The sequence below is a fragment of the Carassius carassius genome, chromosome 41 (genome assembly GCF_963082965.1).
Source record: "Carassius carassius chromosome 41, fCarCar2.1, whole genome shotgun sequence".
Taxonomy (NCBI): domain Eukaryota; kingdom Metazoa; phylum Chordata; class Actinopteri; order Cypriniformes; family Cyprinidae; genus Carassius; species Carassius carassius.
Genome location: NC_081795.1, coordinates 9025396 through 9050233, shown reverse-complemented (window position 1 = coordinate 9050233; position 24838 = coordinate 9025396). Strand labels below are relative to the sequence as shown.

The following is a 24838-nucleotide window of genomic DNA, read 5'->3' as shown; positions in this document are numbered from 1 at the left end:
AATACACACCTCTACTCTGCTAACATGTGTATATGTGTTCTGAAAGGTTTCAGAAATTAATTAAATGTTCCTGAATTACATGGAAGCTAATTTCCAAAATAATAGTACAGCAGAGATAAATACACAAGTATCTTTAAATATGACCAAACTTTACAAATTATTTTGAATGAACTTAATTTAAAAATTTTCCTTGATGTGTATTTTTTTTATTTTCATTGTACCCTTTATCTATTCTTAAAAAAGACAATAGCCTATTTTATTTCCGTAAAGAAATATCTTGTGCTTGAAGTCACGCATAAGAGTTGAAACGGTGAGTAGGAGGAGTGTGTGGACTCGGGGGGCGTGGCTTCTTCTTACCTGTGTCAGGTGACATTTCAACTCAAAAGACTGATGGCTCTATTAAGTGACCTGAAATAGAGTGTATCTTTGTCGCACAACATAACGTTGTTTCTTGTTTGATGTGTGCTCGTAAAACATACCTGGCATTTCAAACCTGATCAGAAGGGTTTTCACCCTTGGGATGACAAGTTTTGCACCTGTATGATTCCAGAAAACCCGAGGGATTCCTTGAAGAGAAACTGGAAGTTGGAGTTCAGAAAGGTTTTGCACGTAAGTGTTAAGAGGACGTACATAACATTTTAACATCTACTGATTTATTAAGCCTGGGTATTTTTTTTAAACTGCTTGCAAACAATGTTCACATGCATCTTTAAAAAGCGGTTTGTGCATTTAGCTCGCGTTATTTCGTCAGCGTAGTGTGTAATTATAAACATACGCGTACATTTTCGGTCATATTTATCACGTAACCTATTAAATTAATTCTCTTGAATTTTACTGACATATAAACAATTCAGACATCTACCACATTGGAGTTGCCCACGTGACTGTATGCAAAGGGTGTGTTAGTGTTTTGCGTCCATACAAGCCAATGTTTTCAAAGTATTTAAATGTGTTGCTGTTGCTGTGGAATGGTATGCATGACTCACTTGGTTGACACCACCAGGCCATCAGGTTACAGCCTACTGCTGAATGTGATACTCCATGCCCATTGATTATTCCCACAATGACAATTGATGCCTCTTTGTTGTTCAAACTGGGCCTGCATTCAGGGTCAAAGATCTTTTGTTGTTTATCTTTTTAATATCTTCTTTATATCGGTCTTAAAAGGCATTTACAACCATAATCAGTCACAGAGACTCTACAGCCTGCATTTTGCTTTAAGACATATTAGCCAAAAGCTTGGACACATTGGAATAAGAGTGATAAGCATGTCATTAAAAAAAGATAAAATAACCCAAATTGAAGTATGGGAATTTTACAGTGAGCAAAACTATTAAAAAAGTCAGAGCTTGTATTTTAGCATCTGTTTTAGTAGACGCAGTTTGTCTACAATATGGCTCTATTCATTTTCTTAACCAACATTATTTAAGCACTGTTTTCATGTATGCACTCATATAAAATGTTTTGTACAAAATACTAACTAAATAAAGATATGGAGACTCTTAATATTCAATTTTTTTTTACACATTTAAGTATAAGCTTTTAGGATGAGAAACATCAATTCAGTCAAATGTCTAAACTTATTACTTTTTTTTTCTTTTTGCAATTTCTAATTTATTTTATGTAGATGGAATAACTATAATATATTTTAAAACCGTTAATGTTATAAAAAACGGAATATTAGTAACACAATTCGAGATCTTTTTTTTGTTTATTATTATTATTATTATTAATGGTGACATCATGATCAGAAATGAAGAGAGAAATGTTTTATTGTTCATGTTTAGACAGCTGATTGTGAAACAATCACATATTAGCTTTTTCTACCATTTTGTCCATTAGTGGATTTCAGGACTGCATGACTTTGCAGAATTTGCAGTCAATATAACCCTCTAATTTGATGTTTTCAATTACAATTTAAATTTTTGAAATGTAGACCTAAACCCAATGATATGATTACTGACTCCCAGCAAACTAGAGTTTAAGCAGTGTCCGGGGAAAGTGCTGTGAGCACAGATGACAGGTTCTCTTGCTTGTACATGCCTGTTCTTTGGGTGATGTTCCGTGGCTTCCTGCTTTAAACAAACCCCAGAAGTGATTTCATGTGAAGAGTGTTAAGTTGAAAGAAATGTACTTTGGATTTAAAGGGCAAAAGAGAGCTTCCTGCTTTGTCTTTTCTTTCTAAATATCCCTTCACAGGCCCATTATTTTTCAAGCTATGGGTATAGATGCATTCAGCAAAACACACTTCTTTGCCAGAATGACACCATGCTGAGTTTAATGATGAATGGCGTCATGCATCGGTAGTAATTGGCCATTCAGTCTAATGCTGCTCCTGGATTTCATTGTTATGCTTTATTTAAAAAAAACTGTTGCTACTGGCCAGTTTCATTGTTGAAACTGCAGATGCCCCCTAAGGCAGAGCTTTGTTTGAAAACCAGGAATCAGATTTCACCAACAATTGTAAAGGATGAAAGATACTTTTGTATTCTGGCTTTGACAGATGACGAAAGCAGGAGAGGGATGAGCATGATCTGTGATGTAGTTTTTAGCTTTGACTCTGGTTTTATACTTGAATATTGTCATTGTTAACTATTAAATTAACTTGAGGATAATAATAATAATAATAGTAAAAAATAAAATAATAAGCCATGTATATTTGAAAGATCATATATAAAATCCAATACAAATATTAATTTATATTCAATCACACATTAATTACTAATATAAAAGTATGGGCATTATTTATTATTAATTATATTAGAATACAATACTAATATTTTAATAATACCGTTTAAAGTGTGTATATAATGTTTTATATATATATATATATATATATATATATATATATATATATATATAGTAACATTATAAAATTAAAAGTAATATAATATTAATATAATATATAATATAATTTTTTTTGTAATTAAACATTAATTATAAATGATCAATAAAAAAAGTTAAATATTAATGGAAAATATTTTTAAAATTTTCTATTATTATTATTGTTGTTGATGTTGTTGTTGTTGTTGTTGTTGTGTGTCTAATGATTATTAACTAAAATAAAAAAATTACCAATGTTTTTATTATTATTACTATTATTATTATGAAGAACAACAACAAAAGTAGTGTATATAATAATAGTGTAATAAAATAGTGTATAAAATAATAAAGCATAATGTGTATATATATTTGGTATGTGTATTTTATATATATATATATATATATATATATATATATATTTACAATTAAATTTAAAATTAAATAAACATTATACATTATGCATTCTTTATTAATAAATATTAAAATATATTATTTATAATGCATATGTTGATATATATAAAAATTGTCACTGTGTGTGTGTATTTAAGTAACTGTTTTAAGTTAATTGTTTTTGTTAATTGTTGTTTGTTCTTTATTTTTTCTGTTCCCTTTTAAGTGATTAGAGCGATACATTCTGTCTTTATCTTTCTCGTGAGAGAAGGACCTTGCTTTAGGCTACAAGACATTCTGCTGTGTAAAACTTGCTGTCTGTCCTTGAATGAATCCTCACTCATCAGGTGAACGAGTCTGCGTTATTCTCCCTGAGCACAACACCTGTCAGGCGTCTGCTAGCTGGGAAATCACAGCTGAGAGAACAATCATTTCTATCTCCAGCTATGACGTGTTCATGTGGAGAAGCAAAATTCATCTTCTTAACAAGAGTGCTTTTTGGAGTGGCTTGCCTTTGGCTTTATGCTGCAATTAATGGATGACATGCTCGTTATACCTTTGATATTGTCACAAAGCAGCAGATCTTTGTCATCTGTTGTTTTTGGAACAGTGTCATCTTAATCATGGGAAAAGAACGCAATTGCAAGAGGATGTGGTTTGAGGACTCTCACCAGATTGCATGTGCTCCAAATGGGATTAGAAGAAGCCTGGATTGGATTTGAAGGCTGGTGTAGCTACTTGAATCACATACTGACAATTTCTCTGAGAGCATTCAGCTCCTATTAGGAGTGTTAAGGCCATGGTCAGATTTAAATTGAGACACATTTTCTGTTTAATATCATACTAGATGTAATGAACTGTAATTCACAGGACCCAGAGCGAGTTTGCTGTAATACTGCTCTTTTGCCCTTCTGCACAGCTTGGTCTCCGAGGGCCTGGGGAGAAAAGGGGGCCCGGTTCATCTCTTGCTTTGTGTGTGTGTATTGGATCAGATCAGGTGTCCTGGCACTGGCCTCTTCTCCCTATCCGGGTGCTGATAAAGGACTGTTTGTTTGGGATTTGGACCTGTGGCACCAAAGAGACAATGAGTGCAGTCTCTGTAAGAACAGGGAGGGAGAGCTGAGGGTTCGGGATCAGGGGGTGTGGAGCACCAGGGTCCTTATCTCCTCCGTCTTCATGAGCACCCATCACCGGAAACACAGATGTGCCTCAGACCGCCTCCATGGGACAGCACAGACGGGAGTGGGTGGAACGCTGTCACCTCACCGGGAGTGTGTGTGCACACGTTTTCAAATAAAAATACATTTGCTGAACAGGTTGGCTCGACCAAGCAGAACTATTTTAGCTTGTCATAGTTTTGTGACTCACACTGAGCAAACAAAATTGTGTTAAAATTGTGCAAGTTTGTGGTGTTCATCATATAAACCACTGGTTCTTTGTTGGTTTTGCTTGAGGACCAAGGTTTTATATTGGACCGTAAGTGGCATCACAATTTTACATTTGTCTACAAGTCTTTAAAACTTTAAAATAGGTTTTTTAATTTTTTTTATTTTTTACATGGAAAATAATTGAGCAGTCCTATCTATCCCTAAATGTTTGGTTAGATAGTTGCATTTTATTTGTATTAAGCTTTTCTTTTTTCTCACCACCCACCAGTTCATAACTACTGATATAAATTACACTGAACAGCTTTATCCTTTATATGCTTACTATTTTGTGGTCTTAGTTCCTAGTATGTTATTGTAGCAATTTACGTCTCAAATGTTGGTCCATGAGTTTAATTTGTATTTACTATAGTGCTTTTCAGTGATGTTTTCAGCAATGTGATTGTTTAGAGTCATTAGACACGCTGTTGAACTCATTTTTGTCTTCCACCTCTAATCAATAGAATGTGGGCTGAAATTATCGGTTATAGTTTTTGCTTGGCAGCGTGTGGGATGAGATTCAGTACAAGGCATGAGCTTGGCAAGAGATTGGCTGTTTAATGCTTCGGATGAAAACAGCAGCAGTCTGAGCTTTTAGAGAGTTGTGACCTTTCCCCAGCTTATGATAAACAGAGCGAAGTAATTGGCCACCGAAAGGGTAACAGTTTGCTGTGAGGTTTATTCAGCGCCAAGGAGACAAGCGCCGCTTTATTCGCCATTAAGAAACAAAAACGATGTTCTCCCCAGAGCGACGTTCATTTTCTGTGAGGGTGTTTTGTGCCTGTACTGAGGTGTCATGTGAGCTGTAAAAATGGTCTATCAAACCTAAATAAGAAGCCCGAGAGTGATTCAAGCTTCATTGATGTACTGAATGCATCATTACTTTTCATTTGCTTCCACATGCAGACTCATCCCACATCACCTTTCGCCTAAATGGAAGGGCTTTTTTGTCCCCCGTCACTCTCACAGACAGCATTTTGCGTGTTTATTCAACTCCAGCTCATTCACATGCAGGCTGTGTTATGGAAAGGTCCCCAGATGCACCTGCCTTGTTGGTTTCTAGCCAAACCATCGACACTAGATGAATAGGATGACTAAGCATCTGTAATCTGGTCTGTCATTAACATCCTTGTGTGTCTCATGCTGCTTTCTGATCCTGCTGTTTATGTTAATTTATTACCATCCTTGTCCATGGCTTTCTTGTAGGATTACACGTGTATATATTACCATGGTCAAGATATCTGTGAGCGGAATGGATACTAAAACGGGCACATTTGTTACTTTCACACCTGTAAGAACCTTATGTATGTATGTCTGCATCTATTAATTTATTTGTAGTTTAGTATTTATTTAATAATTTTAATTGATTTTAATTTCATTTCACTTGTTTTTTTTATATTTATGAATGTATTTATGGAACATTTTCATTTATGGTTTATATATTTAGTTATTTATTAGTTTATTTTATATACAATTATATTGCATTTTATGGATTTATTTTAGAGTAAACATTTTTTACTGTGTTTTTTTTTATTATCAATTAATGTATTTATGAAATTTGTCTTGACACTTATTTATTTGAGTCATTTTCTTTTATTTATTTTTATTTTATTTTTGATTATGTGAGTTATGATTATGTTAAGTTTAGGTTGTATTTGGCTTTGGTCTTTTTTTACATTTATGGTTTTTATGAGTTTATATATTTAAATGATTATATTTTAATCATGTAATTATTTGATAATTGTATGATTTTATTTGACTTTGATTTTAATTAATATATTTTATATTTGATTATTGCATTTTTATTCATGCATTATTTTCTTTTAATTTAAGATTTTCTTTGACTTTCTTTGATTTCATTTATGAATGTATTTACAAAGCGTATTTACTGACATTTGTTTACTGATTTACGATTTTATTAATTTACGATTCATTTGACTTTGCTTTTGATTTTACGGATGCTAAATCCAACTAATATAATCTGGCTTGATGTAATAATGGCCTTGCATTACTTAATGTAATCTCATGCTGTTTTTTGATCCTTCGTTCTATAATAGTTCCATGATCCTTTTCTTTGTCTTTCCTCCAGGATTATATGTATATGATTAACATAGTCAAAAGGACTTAATTGGATACCAAAATAGTCACATTTATGTTCCGTTTACACCAGTGAGATCTTCTTGCACGCCTATACCACGTGTTGGGATTGAATGACCATCTCCATGGTTTGGTTTTTGTGTTGGAACATTATGATCTGTAACTTCATCTGGGCTGGGATGTACTGTAGGCCTACAGGATGAAAATCAGAGTGAAATCAGATTCTTAACGTCCCATTTCCAGTCATTGTGTCACTGCATGCTTGTTGGGTGTCACACATACACACCTGTTCCTCAAGACACAAGCTCGCCAATGAGATGGGAAATTGCCTGCAGCCTGCTATAAGTTTGTTCAATTCTGAAAAGGTTAGGATCATAGTATGGATTGCAGTCATGTTTGCACTCCATTATGCCTCAGGCGAGAGCAACATTCTCTGCAGGTTGAGAAAAGCAATAACGGTGACTTCGATTTTCAACCTGACTGCTTTGAGACTCAGTCTAGTGCCTTAATGCCCTCCACTGGGGCAAAATCACAGCGGCACCTGAGAAATTACAGTCATTTTGACTGAGCCTGAAGACAGTGTGTACTGCGGTGGAAGTGGCCCTGGTGGCCGGCAAGGTTGCGGGTGAATTATGCCCGTCTAACTTCGAGTTATAAACTGGTCGGGCTTAAAGTTTTGAAAGAACCATTCTACCCCAAGTAATTTTTTTTCTAAGGCAAGTCTATTCATAAATACAAACGTGAGTCGCTTTTGAGACTCACGTAGGCTTTTAAGCTCTTCTTGAATGTTTAAAAATATATATATATATTACTTGTAAGGTCAGCAGTGAGGTCAGCCTGAGGCACTTTTTGGGACCATCTTGATTGACAGCAGCCATGGCCTGCCATAGCTGACCTTGCTCTGTCAGCCACATTATGCAGGTATTAGAGTGAGGAAAATCTATTTGGCTTTTTTTTTCTGCCTGGGCTGGGGCGGCAGTGTCGTTACTCCTTTGGGTAATGGGCATAAAACTGATTTATGGTTTTTGATGGCTGAAGTTATAACCCAGAGCAAAAGAGGTGTCTGAAAGTTTTAATGCATTTGTCATGCAGAGAAACCACAGCTTTTCTAACCAAATACAGCAGTAGTGGGTTTCTATGCACTGTGGATGAATTGTGAAATTCTTTTGTGATATGAGATTTTAAGGACAAAACTATGCAATGGTGAAAACTCTCAAAGGAAATTGGCACATGACTTAGTTTGCATTGGCCAACAATGGATTGTATAGGCCTAAGCCTAGCACCTTGTGTTGACTCAAAATTTTTATGATCTAATTTATGATTATTATTATTTTGATTTCATTTATTAATGTATTATGATTTATTTTATTATTTATGAATGTATTTATGAAATGTTTATTCACTATTTTTTTATAATTTGATTTGTTTTTATCAATAATTTTATTTTTAATTTATGATTTTTAAATGAATGTATTTCTTTAATATATATTTATGCAGTTTGGTAATTTTACAAATGTATTTTATTTGTATTTAATTTATTTCAAATCATTTGTTTGTTTTTTTATGATTTTTTAAATTATTTTCCTTGGTGTAATTTTTTCAAGATTTTATTTATTCAAGATTTTTATTCATTTAAAAAAAACTGGACATTGGACAAACTGGTCACCACTAATTTAACTTTTTTCACTTTACTTGACTACTTTTAAAACTGACAAGATCATTTTTAAAGTACAAATCTTTCATGTTAATTTTTCAATAAATATCTGCTCATAGAAGCTGCATGCATAGTCATAAAAATAGCAATTAGCTGTTTAAATAGATTTAGATGCTTCCCTGAAAGTATTTAATGTCAGCTGTCATATATAAAATTTCTGTTATTACTGAAAGAGCTGTTTTAACACTAGGGTCACAATATGTCTGTGCATCATGTTGTGTTTTAGCCTAATGAACTGGCCTCGCTTTGTGTTCTTGTAAACAGGTGGCACTTGGTGATGCCAGAATGTTAGAAGAGATGTCACTCAAAGCCAGTCACCATGGAAACACCAGAGTAGGTCCCAGAGGAAGCGATGAAGACAGTGAAGGGAAGCAAACATATGTTGATATGAACCCCCAAAGTGGTCACTACCTAAAGTCCTCTGAGACCTGCTTTCCCACGAGATGCTCTCAACTGCATGATGATTTGAATAAGCTCTCTGATGAGTGGTCGTCCACTGGAGACTTGAGCCAAGATGCTTCCTTCTCCCTCGAGGGCTGCATCAAGTGAGTAGCTCTCCATGAGTATTGGCATCCTGTTTGTACTATATAACTGATTGTTCTACCTAATTGTTTCTCACTGATCCATCAGGCTGGAGAGGAGGTGGATGTTGTGGTATGAATTCAAGAAAGAACTCTCCTGTTTAGATGACTGGCTTCGATCAGCTGAGAAAATAGCAGCTTCCCCAAATTCCAGCCATGTGCTGTATGTTACAGCAAAAGAGGAGTTACAAAAGTATGAGGTAATGAGATATTTGGTCTAACTTCAATGCTATTAGATGTTCAATTTATCACAGATAATATTGTCCATGATGGAGAAAATGATATACATAATTGTTTTGATTAACATTAAAAAAAAAATGCATGCCAAGTTGTTATAAATGTATTCATTTTATTAAGAAGATGGTTTGAAAAATATTGAAGTATTCAATTAATTTGGATCTATTATCGGTTCTGAATTCAAGCTTCCCAAAATATTTGCGGTCTCTTTTTGAAAAAAGGCTTTTAGATGGTTGTTGACCTCAATTGTCAGAATTAAAGTAAAAAGAGACCATCGCCAATTAGTGATTAAAGGTGACTGTTTCTGAGTGGATGACAGCCAGTGTTTTGATGCTTTCTACAATGAATGTGTAATCAACGACACATAGACACGCTTACAAACGCGCAGACAGTGCATTTACTCAGAGTGTCTAGAAGCCGGGAACCTTGCCAGTGAAGATAAATGACACCAAATGGTCGTCAAACTCCTTGGCTCTCCTCCTAAGCACCATTGTGCCTCCATCCGTCTTAACTCCTCGCAATACTTTTCTTAAAATAACCTGCTTAAGCTAATCATAGAACTGGTGGGATATGTTTTTTTTTAGTTTGGAGGGAGTTACCTCTTAATCGCATGATCTCACTGTCTGATTTTGTATCTCCTTCCAGAACCTGCGTGCTGAGGCCAGGATACGTTTAACCCAGCTGGACGGACTGACCAAACTCTGTCAAACTCTGGTCGGCCTGTTCAGAGGTGCTATGGGCGCGTGGCTCGTAGAAATGACGAAGGACTGCGGACAGCGCTGGGATCAGCTCAGCAACATTGTGGATACAGTGTGCCGCAGGTTGAAGGTATATGAAGACCCTCAAACTGCTCAAAGGTGTACTCTTTTAACCCTCTTGTGCTATTAGGAAAAATTTTATGTTTTGGTTTTTTACATTTGATTGGAATGGTACTATACTTGGTAAAGGTTTTGACACTTTCTATTTGAAAACATGCACAAAAAAGAATAAATAGTCCTATAGACTATTTAATAGAAAATACTCACAATTGTACTTTTTACAGTCAAAAATGACCGCATTGGTAATTAATGGGAAGCTAATTTCATTTATTGGAAACATTTTGGTACTGCACACAATTTTTGAGATATCAGCCTCAAATTTGGAGCACAACTTGTTTCAACTTTATTTCTTTGATTTTTGCAGTTTTGGAAAATATGTTTCATATATTATATAATATATATAATTATAATATATAATATATATAATATATATTATTATTATTATATATTTTTTTTTTTAAGAATTTTATAGCATTTTTTCATAATAGTACATTTAAAGTTCTTTAACATTTTAGTTTTACTTTTTTAACCTTCTTCCATACATGTACAGGATTTCTAAAAAGCCATAGTTTAGCGTTAAGGTTATAACGATGCAGGTATTCATACCAAATATTACGGGTACGGGTCATTCGGTTCAGTTTGAATGTGTACTGAACAAATACATTGTTTTAACCACTGCACGAGTGGAACTTCATTGGAAACTTCCAGTTTTATATATGGTTACTTTTGATAAGACACTAAGTCCCATCTTTAAAAATGTCTTTTTTTTTCAGGAAATTCAAACAATAAATTCCGTTTCGACGCCTTTTAATGTGTAGCGAGTGACCGATCGCTTTATAAACGCCTCCAATCAAATGGTAGCGCGGAGCGCGATCATCCTTTACTACTAGTTTTAACGCAAAATAAAAATGAATGAACATCTCATGCCTAATGTAATCACTCAATCAATGTTTTAACTGTGGAAAGATTAATAAAACGGCTTGTCACATATCGTTTCATTTACCTCAGGTGCGTCATCAGTGTCCACAGCTCGTTAGTGCGCTATAAATGAAGTGAAGCGCATTTCACGAAATATTACACCATGTACTCATTATATTTTACTTTACCTGATGCCTTACTTATTTAAGGTTTAGGCTAAATAAATCTATTATGAAACGAGTTATGAGAGGCACGGTGTAAATTAATATATTTCAACAAAAAATTTATTGTTTATAATTTAGAAGTTAATTTAAAAACTGCATTATGTGCAATTTATATGTTTGCATACTTTTTCTTTTTAAGATGAGTGTTGTTTAAGTTCAGGCTCTATTACTGTAACCTTTTATAGTAGGCCTAATGTTAAAGGGCTCTAAACTATAGTGAGCTCTAAATTTAGTTTAGTTTAGTTCAGGGTAGATTTTTATCCCTAAGGACATTTTTAATTATAACTGAATTATTTAAAGAAAGAGCAATTTGTTCACTGTTTAATTAAAAAAAATTAAGTTTTTCCCCCTGCTTTACAGAAACTGTACTGTACAGTGACTTTAAAAGTGAGGTACTTAACAATCCGTCATGTTTGTGTACCGTTACACCCCTACTTTCCATGTATTTGCATTGCTTTGACCATTCTCTGTAGATCCCACCTTCCTATACATCTGCTACAATTGGCTGATTATGTACAATGCCTGCACACTATTAGTCAAACTACCTTTCAATCATTACCTTTAAAAAAAAAAACATTTGTATATGTATGTCTGTGTCTGTGTGTGGTCAAAAAGGATAGCAGTGGATATGAATGGGAAGTAAATTTCATTTTATTCAGCCCCTTTTTTTCTTTTTTTCTTTCTTTTTTTAATATTTTTTTTTATATCAACCTCAAATTTGGACTTTTGAAATTTGGACTTCAACTTGTGTTCCAAATTTGATGATATGTAATGTCCTAAGACTTTTGCACAGTACTATATATTTATGTTTACTTATTTATTTTAACAGTGTAAAAATGCTTTAGGTTCTCAAAACATAATTTTTTGTAACTGAAAACCAGAAAAAGTATGTTTTTGAAAGATGTTTTCATTGCTACTTTCTCTCTTGCCCCTTTCCTGCCTTCATTTTAATCCCATTAACTCTTTATCCATACAGCTTTCTGCTCTGCCTGCGTTCATTTTGCATAACTCTGTCCTTCCAGCTGCAGTGACCCCTGCACACATGTTGGTCTGTGCTCAAATGCACTGCTTATGCTCTGTGTTTTGTTTATGACATTTCCGCTCCCTGTCTGCCACATTGACATCCTTGTTGTAATTTTGATGTGTCTCCCTGTCAGTCTGCGCCTATGCTAAAAACAGCATCAGGGTGTAGACGGTCAGACAGAATCATGCTCTGTCTGTCTGTCTGTCTGTCTGTGTGTGTGTGTGTGTGCGTGCAACAGCATTTCATCTGCCAGCGGGAGGATTTTGAGAGGCAGAGGGAAGAGATGGCAGTGTGGCTGGCTGATATGGACCTCAGGCTGACTGAAGTGGAGCACTTCTCAGGCAAAGACACCTGCTCTAAGATGCACCAGCTTCAGGTACTTTCAGCAAACAAGGATCGACCGATTTGTCCATGCAATTTTTTATTTTTTTTGGCATCTGTTCTTTATGGGTTATAAGTGCAGGTCTTTTAAGTTGCAAGTACAAATCCCAGAAAGGCCAAGTTGGGTTAGTTTTATGAAAACATGTCCAGGTCACATTTCACCCCAAAAGAAAATTTTGACATTTAGCATAAAGAAAATAAAGCCTACTTTTAGGACTATTAAGGAGGAGCTATGCTATAAATACATGCATACAAATTAAAATATAGAAAGAGAATAAAATGAAGTTTTATCTTTTAATAAAAAATATTGTATCAAATATTACATTATTTGATAATGTATTAGGTAAAAGTAAAAAGAAATGTCTAATTTGTTAAATACTTATTTTAATAATTAATATTTTATTGTTACAGTATGTAGCACAATAATAAAAAATGAAATTATTTAAATGACAAATTCATATTTTATTATAATTAACAGATTATAATAGTTTATTATAATAATAAATGAATACCTTTGCCTTTTTTTACCTTTTTTCAATTTATTTAATGTTATACATAATCCTCATTACTGAAAAACTACTGTTGTAAAATATGTTATATAAGCTTTTACATTGTGACATTTTAATGATCCTCAGAACTTTAATGGTTCTAACCCTAATGAAAAACACATTTGCCAGTAATAATCAAGTAGTTCTGAAGACCTTTGTTAAGTGGTTCTGATGTGTTCAATTAGGGTTGGAACTAAACTCTCCAGGTTGTGGCCTCTAGTAATGGAATTAAATAGCCTTGACCTATAAAAGTAATATCAAGGAAGGATGTATATTGTATATGATTGTTAATTGTTTTTGTGTATATTTGTCTCTCAGGGGTTTCAGGAGGCAGTTGGAGAGAGTGCAGGTCGACTAAATGATTTGCTTCAGCATGGAGAAGAGCTGATCCAAAGAAGCGAGCCGGGTGATGCCCAGGTCATTGAGAACCAACTGCAGGAACTCCTGCTCCACTGTACCCGTGTCTTTCAGGGCCTGGGCCATCTTCATACACGCCTGCTCAGCATGAGACTGGTATATATCCATGCATGTGTACTAATTAGTTCATTCCAAATGTGAAGAAGGCCTGAAACATTTCTCATAGTCTCTTCTGAACTCGCAGCTAATTCAATTGCACCATTATATTTGAAGAAAATCAAGGTGTATAAATAATTATTCAAACTCATTTGCCACCCAGACTATTGGCTGATTGTATTTCTAGAAAAGCACTGTTACTTATAGCCGGTGTTTATGGTCAATCCTCCATAGATCAGTATTATCAGACATCATATAAACAGTTGACTATGAAACCTTGAAGAGTCCCTTCTCTGCCCTGATATTCCCCTGATAGCTTTTTTTTATTTGATAATTTATTTTGTGTCCTCTCAAGTTCACTTGCTCAGAGCAGGCCTGTTGCATTTTGGGGAAAATTATCCGAGGGGAAAGCTACTCAAGCATCCAACTTCATATGTTCTGGCAGAAAGGTCATGAAGACAACCCCTGAATAGTTTTCTTGTAACCAAGCAGCCACTGCACAATACATGTACTGTCCATTTGAACAAGTTCCTTGTGTGAGCCTTTGTCTCTTTAGGTCCAAGTGGATCACATAAAGATATGCCAAAAATGTAGCATGCTGTTGTCAGACATAGGACGTGTATAGAGTCCCACACCACACATCATAATTAATTACCACAGCATATTCTCCATAGCTCAGAAAAAGCACACAAAGTCTATAATGTGTATCATTTTCTTTTTTCTCCACACTCCGGATCAGTATGTTCTCAGAATATCTATCATGTTTTTTTTAAGATTGCATTATAGATGTAAGATGAATTAATGTTTAATAAACATATTTAAAAGTTTGGGGTTGGTATGTGTGCATGCAACAGGCCTGGTCTGAGCAAGTGAATTTGAAATGGCACAAATTAAATTATCAAAGAAAAAAAAGTTATCATATATATAATAATTACTTTTATTCATAACTTGATATTAATCAAATAATCCTGAAAAGAATGCATCACAGTTCCCACAAAAATATAAAGCGACAGTTGTTTTCAACATTATTAGCAATTATATTAAGAAGAAATGTTTGAGTTGAAGACTGATGCTGCTGAAAATCCTGTTTTGCCATCACAGGAATAAGTTGAATGTATTAAAATAAAAAGCAATTGTTTTAAGTTGTGATAATATTTCACATTTGTGTTTTTACTGTATTTTGACCTAATACAGTCTTGGTGAACATAGATGAAAAAAAAAATAAAAATAAAATTGACAATTCTTATCCTCTTACTCCTAAGTTAGTGCCTTTTAAACTAAATTGTATTTAGATGAAAATGAAAATGTTTTAAGAGGTTTAATTTCTGTTTCTTGTGCTATGGCAGGTTTTTGAAGAGGACTGGGCTCTGTGTGCTCCCGACTCTGGCTGTCCGTCTGAGAGTATGCTGGAGGATGAGTGCATGGCGCCTCAGTCTCAGGCCTGTCTTCCTCAGTCCAGTCAAGATCACCTGGTTCTGGAGTGGGACCCTTCAGTGGACATCGGTGGTTCAATCTCCCATGATGACACGGACTCATCCTCCTTCAGTGCAGCTGCAGGCAGAGGTTGCCTAATACAATCCAACAGTTCCTCCAATCACAAATCTTTCATTATATACTCATTTAAATGGGGAATAATTGTGATTCAGTGATTTACTGTGTAGGCTTGAGACACAAACCTTGAAGTTGCTTTTTGACATTAAACTTAAAGGGGAAGTTGTGGCCTAGTGGTTAGAGAGTTTAACTCCTAACCCTAAGGTTGTGGGTTCGAGTTTAGGGCTGGCAATACCACGACTGAGGTGCCCTTGAGCAAGGCACTGAACCCCCAACTGCTCCCTGGGCACCGCAGCATAAATGTCTGCCCACTGCTCTGGGTGTGTGTTCACGGTGTGTGTGTGTTCATGGTGTGTGTTCACTGCTGTGTGTGTGCACTTTGAATGGGTTAAATGCAAAGCACAAATTCTGAGTATGGGTCACCATACTTGGCTGTATGTCACGTCACTCACTTAAAATAATACATTGAAATGTATAGCAGTGATATTTTATTATTATTTATTATTTTCATTTTAGTTTAAGTTTGTCATTTTGCTATGCAGTTTTATTCCTATATTTTATTTATTATTTATTCCTATATAGTCTTTAATATTTTTTTTTCATTTTTATTAATAGTACTTTTAGTAGATCGCTGTTTATATATGGTTTTATCTGTTATTGCTGATGCTATGAATATATTTCTGTCCTGAATTCATCACTTTTCACACAACATTTCAAGTGAATATTAAAATAAAGTGAAACTGGAGCGTTTTGCATTCACGGTGCATATTAACACTTTGTTTATGCTTTCGTGTGCATGTGGTGTGAACCACCGCAGGTGCTGCAGAGGCATTTATGCTTCACGTGTGAATTACAATCAGGTGATTATGTAATAATCATGACCCCGAATGAGGACTGATGAGTTTTAGGCATTTCATAGCCCTTTATTCTTTGTGATTGCTATACATTTCTAGCAGGTCTCTAAAAAACGCACAGAAACTGTAACACTTACCCATCAGGAGTGTTAACATTTTCTTTCATTCTCTCAGGTGGGCCTTGGACAGATGAACCAGCTAAATATCCTCTGAGGAGGAGAGTCTACATGAGTCCTGTGGACACGCAACCAGACAATGTTGCTGTCAGCTTAAAGAATCCAGTAAGTCCATCTGACAGCTCATACTTCAAGAAACCACAGTCTATGTAATAATGTGTAGTATGGTGGATTTGCATACATTTTCCATACAGCAACAAAATGTTATTGAAATACAATGAGGGGATTGCATTGCTTTTTTGGGGGGCTTCCAACTGAAAAGATCACAATGTGGTCTCTGTTTTTGTATGTGTGCATAGACATAAGCACACGTGTACCTGCATATGTTGTAGAATGCAGTGTATGTAACATGCAAATAGAATGTTACAGGTTTGTGTTAGCTGGTGTGTTTTTTCTGTATTGAACACAGTTGGCCTCAGATGCAACTTTAACACAAATTAACCACTTTTAAATGATTAACCATTATTGAAATGCATTAAAGTTAGGGTTTTCAAACTAGGGTTCAGGACCCCCAGGGGTGCGCAAGGGAATTCTATGGGGTTCTTGGAAAAATTTGTAAAACTGTAAAATAAATAAAGAAATAAGATGAAACAAATACATGATTCCAATAAATAAATAAATGAAAATAAAATCTAACATTACTTTAATGGTATTATAGTTAGTAGAAGAACAGTGAAAAAGAAAAAAAATGTAATTATGTAAAATTAAAATATTAAATATTTTTAAATAGTATTTTTATAATTTTAAATGTTCATAAAATGAATATTATAAATGTATAGTAAATGTTAAACCCTTAAATACATTAAATAAAGAAATGGAAAAAATAAAATAAAAAATACAGTACTATAGTAAGTAGACATAAATGTAAACCAATAGAAATTAAATATTTTCCAAATCATAATTTACATATATGTTACACTTATTTATTTGTTTTGTTTAAATTGCATGATTTTGATATGCATTAAAATAAATAGCTGCCTTTAAAATTTTTGAATAAGGTCCCTTGCACAAGGATGATCATATTTGGGGGTCAGTGGGATCTCAAAGATTGAAAACCCTACATTACATTAAGATGCATTTATTTTGAAAGTAATGTACTTTATAGAAGCAAACCTTGATGCTAAAAATCAACATGTATGTGTGTATTTCTGTAATGTAAGTGAATGCTGAACGTAGTTGCTGTGTTTTTCAGGGCATCAAGAAGAGCTTAGAGTATGCGGCCCCACCCCAGACACCGGTGCCAGGTAAAGCCGAGGCTCCTGATTGGTCCGTTTGACTGCTGCCATCCACTGAGGGCAGTATCCCTTGCACAGCTTAATCACTCGATAATCATGGAAGAGCTGCTCTCAATTTGGCTTGTTTTCTAATATCCTTGAAAAATAGCCAAGAGCCACCAAAAACCTCGATTATGAGGTTCATGTTGGGGAAATATCTAAAAACTTTTCAGCCTCTCTTTTGTGATTTACCCCATTCAAAGCAGCAACTAGTTTTCAAGTATTACATCTTACAAATATTACATACATTTTTATGGTATACATCTTGTCCAATCCGCATTCAGCCTCAGGAATTTTTTTCAACAGCATAGCCCTGATTTGTTTATGCTGAGAGACTTTGCTAATATCTGTTTTGCATGTATGTGTTGTGGATACAGTCATCAGAGCTGGTGAGCCTCAGAATGCTGGACCATTTAAGACTTCCACACCTGAAACTAGGTCTCCTGAGCCTGTGACCTTCGACCCTGAGCGCATTAGCGCTTGGCTGGGTCAGACGCATCAACTTTGTTCTAAAGCCGTCCAGACGGAGCATGATCCACAGGTATATTTTTGCTTGGAGTAATCACACAGTTTGAATGTTTTTCCTACAACCCAGGAATGTTTTTTCTGGGACTGATTAGGGAGGCCTCAATAAGGTCCTATATTATACACTACCCTTAGATTACCTTAGATTACTTTACTAAATCTTATTACCCTAAGATTTTTTGTTTGCTTGAAAGAAATTCATGTTTTTATTCAGTCATCTTTTTTATTTGATCAATGCAATAAACTGATCAAAAGTGACAGTGAAGTCTTTTATGATGTTTTCTACAAATAAAACTTTAACATTTCAAATAAATACTGTTATTTTGAACTCTCTATTCTATATGGAAAAAAGTTTTACTGTTTCCGCAGAAATATTAAGTAGCACAACAGTTTTCAGCATCGATAATAACAAATGTTTTATGAGCAGCTAATCTGTCATGATGCCATCACAGGAACCGATAACTGAAAAGCCTTTTGAACGGTAGTGTATATAAATGTTTAAACTGCTCCGTGAGTGATGATACTCATTACACTGTCAAAAAACGTTTAATGGCTCTTGTAGATTGCTTTTGACATTAGCTTGATGTCAATATTATTGAATTTTTGGATGCAAAGTAACGTGTTAATACCAGAGGTACATCAGTGTCACTTACTTAAAGGCAATAAATGGCCAATAAATTACCACTCATAAAATCATTAGACTTTCAAATAGATTTAGACGCCATTTATATAGCCATAAATTATAAATAATTATATAAAATCATTGAACTTCTCATCTATGGAATAGTCTCATTAAATGTCAATAATCTAATGTTTAATAGATAAATATTCCTATATGAATTATCTTCTATACATTCTTTAAGAATGAGACTTTAAAATACACTGCTTTAATTTTCTACTTTTTATTATTATTTTTTTTTTTAAACCTGGAAATAAGCTTATGCTGATAATATAATTTTAAATGGGTAAAAATAATAAAAATAAAAAGTTCAATAACAAATGCACTAGTGGGCTTTTGGGACCTGTATGTTCTTCTACAATGCACTGCATCTACAGCCATCTTCATAACTTGCTGGTTTTGTTCTGGATTTGATTTCTGCTTCATCAGTGAGCATATTTAGTACTGCAGTCATAAATGCTCCGTGCAATTGAGCTTGGAGAAATTTTTGCCAAATCTCATTAAGACTAGACTGCAATTGCAGTCTGTGCACATTATAACAGTCTCTCCTCTGTTATGGTCATCATGCTGCTTTTCCGCCATTAATAGTTGTCACATTGACTTTGCTGAAGACCTGTTTACGGCCTATATATTTTATATGCATAAATCCATCATATTTATCAATGTTTCTGAGGGTAAAAGCTTATTTTAGAGACATCATAAAAAGAAATGTTTACAAGGAATATGAAGCACATATTATTCAGCTGTGCTAATTAATCCATCTCCGATGAATCTGTACCATCTTGACTTAAAAAGCTCAGTGCTTCTTTCCGAGACAGGAGGTGGGAGAGTGGGGTGACGATGGTTTCTGGGAAAGTGAATCCTCTGCACTGATGCAGAGGCCGATTTGCCTGCCGAAGTCTTGGAAAAACCTTGATGAAAGAGAGAGAGACCATTTCCATTTCAAAGAGCCTCTTGTAATTTCTCGGCGCTCATGGCTAATTGGCAGCTTTACAGGGATGGGAAAAAGACCCGCCGCTCTAACAGGCTCTATAATGGCTGCCGTAATTGTAAGCACAAACATCGTGAGGAACTGGCACTGCGATAGGGCCAAGAGCGTCTGTGTAATGTGTCACACGAAAAGGTGGATCTGTTTGTCCCATTAAAGGACTCAAAGAATGAGAGCTAAACAGAGCACAAAAAGACAGTGTCGCCTTGCACCTTATTAATTAATCGAGCCCATCTCTTTCTATTTACAAGCGCCTTTTGTAGCATAGCAAAGCTGCCACATGTAGTGAGAACTCTGCTGTCCACTCTTTGGCAACTGAAAGTGTTTGTTGCTTCTGTGAATCTTTCTAGCCGCGCTCCACTTTTTCATCTCTGCCATCCGGGAAGGAGGAGGAGGGAGTTGTGTATCAGGAGAATGTGCTCCCCCAGAGACGCCCCCACCCACAGGGAGCTCCGCACACGTGCTCCACCCCCCGCCCATCCCCGTCATGTGACCTCCAGCATCACTCTTACCAACGTCATGAAGACCCACAGGTATCTCTTGATCGCACAGACACGTACGCCCCTTCTGCACAAACACCCTCACACGGTCACTTCATGTGTTACAAACACCATAACTGCTTTACTGGTCACCTGGGGTTTCACGAATTAAAGCCAGACCTGTTAATGTGTAGCAAATGTGGTGCCTTGCATGATTTTTATGATGTGCTTTACACCTCTCAACACACCCCACACATAATTGTGTTTGTAATGTGCGCCGGTGACAAAGAAGGGGTAAACAATAGAGTCCCTGCAGGGCTTTGTTAATCTCCAGCTATTATCATCTTGTCCCTCTCTGTCACTAGAGGCAGCAGGAGAGACTTTGTTTCCCTGACTCTTTGGAGGACAACACCCATGCAAAGTCATGTCGGTAAGAAAGTGTTTTCCTATGCAGACTTCATTGAATTTGATAGATAAGCTTGTTGATTTATTATGGTAGGCATTATCTATTTTCTTGTGCTAAATTGCAACCTAATTGCAGACTAATTGTGAATTTTATATTATATTTTTTTTTGCGCTGGAAAAAGTTATTAGAAATGTAGTAGCATTCAAAAGATTTTTTAAAATAATTATTAACTTTATTCAACAACGGTGCATTAAATTGATTGGATGTGACCGCAAAGACATTTATAATGTTACAAAAGATTTATTTTTCAAATAAATGGTGTCCTTTTGAGCTTTCTATTCATAAAACAATATTTTTCCATACAAGTACTATTTTTATCATTTATAATAATCAGAAATGTTTTTTTTTTTTTGAGCAGCAAATCAACATATTAGAATGATTTCTGAAGGATCATGTGACACTGAAGGCTGAATATTCAGCAATTGCATCAGAGAAATAAAAATTCTATTTTTATATTTAAATAAAAAAAAGTGTTATTTTAAATTGTAATATCACAATATTACTGTTTTTACTGTATTTTTTTTATTCAAACAAAAAGTCTCGGTGAGCATAATATACTTTAAAAGACACTGTAAAATCTTAACACCAAACTTTTGAAGCAGAACACACATTTTGAAACTTAAAAAAAAAAAAAATTCTCTCTGTACACCGAAAATGTATGGGGTTCAGTGTTATTTTGTACAAAATGTTAATGATATACCCAAGATTCTTACCCTTGATTTGGGCAGTGTCCAAAGAAGGCACATTTAAGGTTTATTGGATGGCAAAAATGCAATGAGAATCATTTGACAAAGTGAAGGCATATGCTTCCCTGACCAATGAGGCCAATTTTGTCTGAGAAATCAATTTAAATGGACTAAAAAGTGAAGCAAGGACACCGATATTAGTTTTGACTTTAAATCTTGCTTAAAGTTATTTACACATTACTGTGAGTGAATACTGTTAACAGTACAGTTTCTTTAAGGTCAGCCTTGGCTCGTAGAAATGTTTTAATGCAGTTCTACCTCACCAATGCATACCAAACTTGTCCTAGCTCAGATCCTAATTAAACACACTTGAACCAGCTAACAGATTTTTGCCAACTGCTACCATAGAAGAGACTTGTAAGCAATCTGTTACTTTGGGGAAAAATGGCCTTTTATCATGATGTATTTCTGTTTCCAGTGACCTATGTGGACCAGAGGCTTCTGCTAGCAGCTTAAGGCACATTGGCACCTGGCTTTTGGGGCCCCTGAGGTTTTTCAATGTACGAAAGGCCTCAACACCACTGCTTGTTCTCCTATTTGCCCTTCTGCTTGCTGTGGTCACCTGGCCCCTCATCTTGCTCCACGATACATCGTGCCATCGGTCCAATACCCTGACCCGCTCATTTCACCTGGCCCTACGTTACAAAGGACCCCCTCCCACTTGAGGAAGCAAGCAGTAATGCCAAACAGTTTAGTAAGCACACATGGAATTGTTTTCAAGGTTTCTCGTAACATTTCTATGTAAGCATGTGTCACCTAATATAACAAGTGCCCTTAATTCTACTCTGACACCAACTTTTCCACAATATCAGAGTGAATCGTGTAAAACTGAAATTATTTAACAGCTCTGGAAGCATCTATATTTAAAACTGCCTTGTTGAGCACGCTTACTTGAATTTTTCACTGACAGATTAAGCGTTTTTTGGCAACCAAGTATTTTTAGGTTTGTTAAAAAATTAAAAAGCAGATTGTTTTTGAATGAAGTGTGTGTGTGCATGCTGGCTTAAAGAATTTGTTTGATTGTTTGTCTAAAAAAAAAAATGGCTGAAAATTTTGTAGAGTTAAAGTCAATTTTGTACTGAGAGAGAATACATACAAACATTTCATACTGCGTAGCAATATGTAATATTTGATTAAGAACCACTGGGTTGTACACCGTAATCACTTTAACTTTTTTTTTTTTTTTTTAATAAAGGACATTCTGCACTGTATTTATTAGATCGTATCAGTCCAGGGAAGAAGACCCAAGTGAATTTTAAATCAAATCCTTGTGTTCATCAAGGAATGGTTTTGCACTGTTATCCACTTGTAAAATAAAAGAGATTAGTGAAAACAAGTGGCTGGCTGTGGATTGTGATATTGGAATGCATGTGGATTGACACGCCGTGTGATTCTCATTGGGGGGAAGTGTCTTTCTCTGTGTATCTGGCTTGCTGGACATCCTGAAAGAGGTTTTTGTGCTCCTGCCAGAGACGAACACTCAAAAAGATTATGAAAGAATGTTTCAAATTCAATTAGCACACAAATGATCTTCACTGGAAATGTACGCAGATGGCTTTTCAACCTCATCTTGATCCATTTAGAGCCCTTGGGAGTTGAACTATAGTGAACACTGCACAAAATGAAGTGTTGTGTGCATGGGTAAGCAAGCCTGCCTTGGTTTGATGAGTTTATATACTTGGCAAAAACAGAGCCTCAAATTGAACCATATACCTCTGCAAGCCTAGAGCCTATAAACTGAAAGCAAATAAATTCTGGTATCCACCTGAGGAGGACATGAAAAAACAGGGAGGATTTCTGTGGCAATAAAACCTTAAGAGGAAATACACTTTTCTGAACTTTGCCTGAAGGTGCTAAAGGTCAATGCTGCTGTTAACTTATCCGGGCTGCATAACTTGAAACCAAGTTATTAGTGTAAATGCATTACTTTGGCTTCTAACTCACTCTTGAGGTTGCTGTCCTTTAAATGTGGAATTACAAGTTGACGACAGATGTGTATCAGAAAATGGCATAAAATGTGAGTTGGGACAATCTGACTGTGAGCATCAGGCAGCATCACTAACTCAGTTTTGCGATGGTTACTTAGAATTAATATGATGCCATTGACTACAACAGGCCTTGCTTATGTCAGGGGAATTGCCACGCTTGAGAACAGAAAGAGCATTTTGTTTGTGTACCATTCAGCTGAAATGTCGACGAAAACCCAGCAATTTGTGTTCCATTGCTTTTCATAATGTTAATAACACCTTATCACATAATTATATACTGTAAAGTATATCAGACAAAAAATATAATATATTATTAAAAATATTATGTGGTATGATAAAGTAGTGAGCATATAAAATTACAATAATTACATTTTTTAAATGTATTAAAAAGCTTGTTCATATAAACACAATGATTAGCTGTTGTTTTCAGATTCCATTTCTGTGTCCTGTCAACCCAAGTGGGCAAAGGTACTCAAGTACCTTAATGAAATAGCATTGAGCTAATCGACAGGCTTGGGCACCATTGGATGGGACCTTGACTCCCAGAACCCCCCTCCCACACAGCAGGGCTCGGTCACAACAACACCAGTGATTGAGACTGACAGGCTGTGCGCTAATAAAGAGATTACATCGAAATCCCTCTGAAGCCAACACTTCAGGACAGCATTCATTTGGATATCTAGAACAGCTGCACCTCAAAGGTTGTCCATGTGTAAAGTTAACATTACGTTTAGGCCATAAGGGACACATTAACCAATCAGCATTATACTATAAAAGGTCACCAAACAGTGCAGCTTGTCTTAGCTGTCTACCGGGGCAGTGAGATGAAAGATTTCAACTTGCTTAATCGACAAATGCTCCTCAAATGAATGGCTGTCAGGCGCAAAAATCGCTTGTTACCCTCAAATAATCACAAATTTAAAGGAACACTCCACTTCAAAAAAGGGCTAATTTTCCAACTCCCTTAGAGTTAAACAGTGGAGTTGAACCTTTTTCGAATCCATTCAGCCGATCTCCGGGTCTGGCGGTAGCATTTTTAGCTTAGCTTAGCATAGATCATTGAATTTGATTAGACCGTTAGCATCTCGCTCAAAAATGACCAAGGAGTTTGATATTTTTCCTATTTAAAACTTGACTCTTCTGTAGCATTGTGTACTGAGGATTTGAAAATGGTAAAATTCAACTGTTTAACTCTACGGGAGTTGGAAAATGAGCCTATTTCCAAAAAAGTGGAGTGTTCCTTTAAAGAGTTGGTTCACACAAAAATGGAAATTATGTCATAATTTACTCACCCTCATACTGATTCAAATTTGAATGACTTGCTATTCTCTGATGTTTTGAAGAATGCTAATACCAAGAAAGTCAACAGGGTCCAAAACAGCCATTTTCTCTTTTGTTTTAACACTGGTTTTCCTCCAAA

At 35.4% G+C, this 24838-nt stretch overlaps 1 protein-coding gene across 1 annotated transcript; it reads left to right on the top strand.

Annotated features, from left to right (window-relative positions):
* The first annotated feature begins 345 nt into the window (after positions 1–345).
* LOC132123573 (uncharacterized) lies at positions 346–22766 on the top strand. Its single transcript, XM_059534300.1, has 13 exons — positions 346–609; positions 8713–8993; positions 9079–9229; positions 9912–10094; positions 12489–12626; positions 13498–13692; positions 15039–15243; positions 16293–16378; positions 17466–17517; positions 17925–18088; positions 20090–20272; positions 20584–20648; positions 21849–22766. The coding sequence occupies exons 1-13, from the start codon at positions 541–543 to the stop codon at positions 22093–22095; spliced, it is 2019 nt and encodes a 672-aa protein (XP_059390283.1). The 5' UTR covers positions 346–540; the 3' UTR covers positions 22096–22766.
* Positions 22767–24838: the final 2072 nt, after the last annotated feature.